Genomic DNA, 6,519 nt, shown 5'->3' with positions numbered 1-6,519 from the left:
CTGCGGATGCTGCACTACCCCCAAACCCACTGCAATTAGGGACAGGCAGCTCAGATTGGGCAACAATTAAAAATCCCATTAGCTCCGCTTTCCCCTCGCCTTTGTCTGGGTCTGTTTTCTGCCCCGGTCCCAGCAGTAGGGTCACTGCTGCAGCAGGACTCGCCGTCACTTTAAAGACGAGCCTGGGATTAGCACCAGCCTTATTAAAAAACACTCACTCACACCTCATTTTACCTTCACACTGGAGATGATTTAGCTTGATTTATTCTAATTAGTTGTAATTTATTGTTTTAATGAGCTCTTCTGCAGGCTTTTTGTGCTTCATAACCACCCTCCTCAGCTGCTATAATACATTTCAAGGAGGTCTTTTAATAAAGAGAGGTTTCCAAGGCTGCTTCGGATAGGAAGCTTTTTGTTGCAATACGAAAGAAGAAAATTAAGACAAAATTTGCCTCTCCTCCAGGATGGGTTTGCTGTGGAGCATCTGGCTGGGAGCAGGAGGTTGCACTTCAGCATGTCACCCAAATGGCAAGACAGCCCTTAATTACCAGCAGCATTTACAACTGGGTTTAAAGACTAACAAAAGAAAACAAATAGGAGAAAAGTCTCCTTCCCCCTGGCTACAGCTCATTATTCGAGGGAGGAATTCGTTGGCTATGAGATGTCACAGTGCCTGGAGGCAGCTGTGGCTCCATGAAGGGGTTAGTGATGCTTAACACCAGGGTCACACACATTGTCCACCCGGGAGGGTCTGTGCTGCTGGTGGGGGTCACTGGGCTTAAGTCTCAAAGCACACCCAGTCCCCTCCCGAGATAGGTACGGGCAGAAGCGTCCAAAACACGATGCCATAATGCCCCACCAGCATTGCTTTATCTATGGAGGTCTCTCCTCCCCTTCTCTCTGCTGGGATGAGCAAAGCTTCGGGAACTTCTTGGTCTGCTCCGGGGTGGCTGTGTGCTGGTTCATAGCCAGGAGCTCCTGCTGAACTTCCCGGCCTTCGATTTAAAAGAGACAGAAAGGCAGTCTGGTCAGCCAGGGCGGGTTATTTCTATGACATCGGGTTCTTTCATTAGAGAAAAAGAAAGTTTTTGCTTCTCTGTCCCCACGGCCATCGTGTGGCAAAGTCTTCTCTTTGGAGACATCCAAAATAAAGCAGATGAGATCTGCTTTGCAAGTAGAGACCAAAACTGCAAAAAAGCAAAATCTCCAACAGAAAGAGAAACTGCCAAAGAGAAACATGAAAAACCCCAAATGACCTCGACTTTAGCAGAGAAACACCTGGATGGTTACGGGATATTCTCTGGGGGAAAAGGGACTGGCTTGTACTGAAGGGGCCCGAGATTGTCTGAGAAATAGTGAGAAGCCCTTGGGGAGCCGGGGATGCTCTGCAGAGGAAAAACACCCAGAAGTGTTATATCAACCCCCCATGCAAACCCAGATTAGATAATCTGCAGGAATAAGAACCAGCTGCCAAGCGAGAGCCTGGAGAGCTGCACATCGCCTGGAGGGGCCGAGGGGAGGACTGCAGCACGGGGGGACCAAGGAAGAGGCTGCTGGAGGAAAATAGGCTGAGCTCCTGCACGTGCAGGGCTCAGAGTGGTGCAGAGAGGCTCCCAGAGTGGCTGGAAAGCACAAACGTCCCCATCAGGCAACAAAAGGGTCTCTGTAGCCACCTGAGGACCCTGCAGCACGATCTAACAGTGTGCCAGGAGCAAACAAGAGACATCAAGTGTATCTCTGCGGGGTGAGCCAGCAAGCGTGTCCTGAGCCATGGGCACACGTGGATGCAAGAGCTGTGCTTGCCCAGAGCAGAGCCAGACACAGCTTTGGGAGCTGCTGTGCCGTCCGTTGGCCACGGCTCTGCCCAGGCATGGGCCGGCTCCTGCCACAGAAGCTGGGGAGTCAGAAAAAAAGACCAACCCAGTTCTTCTAGGAGAAGAAACCGGGCCTCTGGAGATGCCTGGTATATCTGGACAGCTCTGGAGCTTCCTGTGGATTATTTACCCTGCTCCGCATGCTGCCAAACAAAATAAATCAATTCAGCTTTTGCTTCCATTTTAGGAAAACAAATCCTCTGGGACAGGCCGGGAGCTGGTGCCCTGCGAGGAGCCACGTGCTCGCCCAGCCTGGCCCCGGCAGGGTGTAAACCGGCGCTCAGAAACTGCTTGGCCCCGCTGGCCCATGCCCCTGCCTTGCCGAGGGCCGGCAGTGGTCACAGAGCCCCTGCGGCTTCCTCGGCAGCTCAGGGCAAATGGCAGGACATGGCCAAAAGGTTTATTTAGCCTCCTGCAAACCAAGCCTCCTGCCGCTGAGCTGCCCAGCGAGTTCTCCCAGGGCTTGGGTGACCTTATCCTTATCTCTCCGCGTCCTTCGGCTCATCTGCAGCGGCTGCTTCGGGCAGCAGGTCCCCAGAGGCCGGTTTCCCATGATGCAGTCCCCTTATCTCATGGCGTCGCATTCCCAGCCCCGAGCACTCCGCATCAGCCCATCCCACCCCACCTCTGTGTCTGCAGCACCGGGAATCACCCGCTTGTGCTACAGGAGGGATCGCCACTGCAAAGAAGCTAGAAAAATCTTTCCCAAAACATAGAGGCAGCATGAACCAACCGCATTTCCCTCCAGCTGCCCAGGAGAGCTTTGCCAGGGCTTAAAGCCAAGCTTGCAAGCTCATGGTCCTGAGATACATCAAGAGCTGCTGGATTTCCAAGCTCAGCCCCGACCCCAGCATCTCCTCTCCCTGGAGCAGGCACACTCCTCATGCTCCTTGCTCCGGCTGCTGCCCAGGCAGCGAGGCACGTGCTGGCACCAGTGGCAACAAAGAGCCTAATGCAAATTGCCCAGCATCCGACTGCTTAATTACACCAGCCCCTTTCAGATGTGACTTCTTAGAAAGAAAAAAAAAACCAAAATCTTTCATGCTCCTTGCTCCGGCTGCTGCCCAGGCAGCGAGGCACGTGCTGGCACCGGTGGCAACAAAGAGCCTAATGCAAATTGCCCAGCGTCCGACTGCTTAATTACACCAGCCCCTTTCAGATGTCATTATGTATTTTATCAGAACTGACTTCTTAGAAAGAAAAAAAATAAAATCTTTCAAACCTCTGCTCCTCTCCCTTCCCTGGCCGGGGGCACAGCCCCATGCCGGCAGCATCAGCATTGCTCTGAGAGCAGGATTTGAAAGGCCTGACTAGGATGGCTCCTTCACCTCCTTCAGCAGTAAAAATCATTTGGCTTTGAATGAGGTGCATATTGATAAGTCTAACGTCGCTCCAGAAGGAGAAATAAGGGAGCACTGGCCTCCCGGAGTGATCCGGGCAGGGCCAGTGGAGAGGTGCTGCTGTGGCCAGGGTGCCGCATGCAAGGTGAATTGCTGGTAAACACAATCCTGCCCCTTCTCCCGTCTGTCAGAGGGGTCCCAAAATGCATAGCCCCTGGGGTCTCGGTCCCTGCCGAGCCCCCCGTGGGAAGCCCGCTCCTCCCCACCCGGAGGATGCTCGCCAACAGCCCCATCCTGCACACAGCGTCTCCCTGTTAGAGCCGATATTAAGCTATAAACCGTAATGTGTTATGACACCACCCGACATAGTTAATTGCTATAAACCCATGAAATGTAATGTAATTGGTGGAGTGGCCATTATGGCATTGTGTTATGGGTCTAATGGCTTCAAGCCATTACCTCACATGCAGGCTGGGGATGAGCAAATAGCTCCCGCTCCCCGCTGGCCCCAGCTCTGCAGCATCCCGGTACTCCAGAAACACACATTTCCCACCCCATCTTCCTGAGACACAGGGGGAGATGCTGATGCAGAAATGCCCCAGCATTTCCACACTTGTTTTTCCATTTGCAGAAACACTAATAGGGATTACTTTTTTTTTTTAAAACCTCCTTCACTTCAATAATCAGGTCCATTACCTCACATGCAGGCTGGGGATGAGCAAATAGCTCCCGCTCCCCGCTGGCCCCAGCTCTGCAGCATCCCGGTACTCCAGAAACACACATTTCCCACCCCATCTTCCTGAGACACAGGGGGAGATGCTGATGCAGAAATGCCCCAGCATTTCCACACTTGTTTTTCCATTTACACTAACACTAATAGGGATTACTTTTTTTTTTTAAAACCTCCTTCATAATCAGGTCATATTTAAAAAAAAAAAAAAACCACAAACAAAAAAAGCAGATCTCCACTTACGATTATTTCATTAGTAGATGATACTCCAGACAATCCAACAGCTTGAGAAGCCACTGGCTGCACTGGTCCAAGCACGCTGCCTGTGTAAGAGGTCCTCAGTGCTAATTGCCGATGCCAACCTCAGCCACTAAGAAATTATTGCTAATGCATCTTACAACAGTCTTCATAAGACATTATTAAGGAATTCATCAGAAAGCAGCATCAAATAAAACAGAAGGTGACTAAAGAATAAAGAACGTCTTCTCCCAAACTGTAGGATCAGCAGGAGAGAAAGCTGGGAGCCATCATCTGACTGCCGCAGCCTCAGAGCTGAGCCTGGAGCTGCCTTTGCCTTAGCACTGGTGCAACTGCAGCCTGGGGACCTCCCCAAATACCCTGGGGTGGGAGAGGGGCTCAGCTGCAGCTAATTCCCCCCCACAGCCCCCTGCAGAGCCACAGCTGGTCCCCTGTGCCTGCAGCCCTGCTCGGGGCAGCCGTCCTCTGCCACTCGTGACGTGCACGGTCAGGGCTGCTGTGTTGCTGCATCCAGCCGCTCGCTCCCGGGGTGCTGGAGCCTGAGGGTCGCCCCAGGGACACACGTGCTTCCCCTGGGGTCCTTCCCGTGAAAAGTGCATTGAGGGGATGGGGCACTGGGGACAAAATTGGGGTTGGGCCTGGGGAGCCTGCGGGGCTGGGGATGTTTTTTTCAAAAGTCTGAAAAAATAATTCTTTGAAGGGGTGAGGAAGAGGAGGGACGGTTTGTGCTGGAGAGGTGTCACCCATGGGGCATGACGCTTGTGGGCGTGCTCCAAGTGGCACAAGGACACAGGGCTGGAGCTGTGACTCATGACTTTTTTGCTTTCCATCCTGGTGTCGGTATTACATTTCGAGGATTATATTTTATTCATAAAAATTGCTGTGCTCACAGCCGCGCCTGGCAGAGCTGTTGTGGCTGAGCCCGGGGCTGGCTCCCACTGACAGGCATGGGGGTGTTGTGCACCACCTGGGGGTCCAGGCTCCGTTAACAACTGTTAAAAATAATATATAAAACCCGGGTGAGAGCCCCTGGGTTCCCCTCCGTGACCTGGAGTGTGGGTACCATCGTGGCCCCCGAATGCCGGGGCCGGGGTTTACAGCACGTGATGGGCTGTTGTTGGTAACCGCATCCTGAATGAGCCGTTGCGGAGCATGTGAGGTTGTATTTTTAACTCCGAGGTCCTGGTGACATGGAAAACCGGGTGCCCGGTCCAGGTGCCGCACAGATCGATGGAAAAACTCCTGCCGCCCATCGGCACCTCTGCTTTGCCGCGTGTTAACAAATCTTACCCGGTGCTTCGCCCCCGGGAATGGTTTTAAGGCTGTGTCCAGAGCCCAGCAGAAACCATTTGCCGGTACCTCCGCTGCGGAATTAGCTGGGAAGTGCTTCCCTGTGGAGCTGCTGGTGGGGAACTGGCAGGGTGAGATGGAAATGGGGATGGTGCAAACCCGACTTTCCCAGCTCAGAGGCTGATTTAGCATCCCCAAGCAGGAAAAACATTTGCAACCTCTCAAGAGGGAGAGGAAAGGATGAGCCCGCGGTCCTCGCTGGGCTCGGTGCCTCCATGGCACAGTGTTAGCCAGGACTCTGCATTCACAGGCTGCAGAAAAGGCTGAAGCAAATGCTTCGGCCGCCCATCAGTGCAATGGATCCCCACACATCTCTCTTCTCCTTCCCCCCATGGGGAGCACCCCGTGCTGGGCTAGGAGGTGGCACATGGTGGCATCCCCCCTCCTCCCCGCCACCCTCCCGCAGCCCTGCGCCCGCCCCGCCGGGCTCAGCCGAGACAAGCAGAGGCTAAGAACATCGACTGGGTTTTATTCCTCAGGTCTGACAAGTAAAAGCACAAATTCTCTCTGGAAAAAAAGAAAAAAAACAACCCAAAAAACAATGTTCAAAACACGCGGACGGTTTGCGTTTCTCAGGACGGAGGCCGTGCCGTCAAGCTCCGCTGCCGGACGCACATCCTTTGCAGAGATGTCGTTTAAAAAAAAACAACCCACGGAGGAGGAAAAGACACGGGGCTACAAGATTCCACATCAATTTTAGAGAAAAAAGGGCTCTTTTTTGCTATTGTTATAAATATCCCATTGGAGCGACTCAGAGCAAAAAATAACCGTAACGAGGACATCCGTTCTGCTCGGCCCCATGGGCACAAAAATCTCTACCGGCACCTCAGACTGCTACAAGCCCTTGGGGACGGTGGCCTGGTACCTGGCGCACGCGCCCCGGCTCTCAGCTGGTCCCCCCGTGGGGTGGTGGGTGCTGCCGTCCCTGCAAGCAGCACCCGTCACCCTTGCCGGAGGCTGTCCGGAC

The 6,519-nt window shown here is 53.4% G+C and overlaps 1 protein-coding gene across 1 annotated transcript in view; it reads right to left on the bottom strand.

Moving 5' to 3' along the window:
• Positions 1-3,906: 3,906 nt before the first annotated feature.
• The window catches only part of HSPB8 (heat shock protein family B (small) member 8), a 6,510-nt gene continuing 3,897 nt past the window's right edge, over positions 3,907-6,519 (bottom strand). Inside the window, exon 4 of the mRNA XM_009287540.1 lies at positions 3,907-4,013. Within this exon, the coding sequence (XP_009285815.1) occupies positions 3,907-4,013 (107 nt within the window). The remainder of the gene's footprint in view (positions 4,014-6,519) is intronic.

Source organism: Aptenodytes forsteri, unplaced genomic scaffold (assembly GCF_000699145.1).
Source record: "Aptenodytes forsteri isolate BGI_AS27 unplaced genomic scaffold, ASM69914v1 Scaffold297, whole genome shotgun sequence".
Taxonomy (NCBI): domain Eukaryota; kingdom Metazoa; phylum Chordata; class Aves; order Sphenisciformes; family Spheniscidae; genus Aptenodytes; species Aptenodytes forsteri.
Note: the sequence above shows the minus strand (reverse complement) of the source record. Positions and strands in the feature narration are given on the sequence as shown.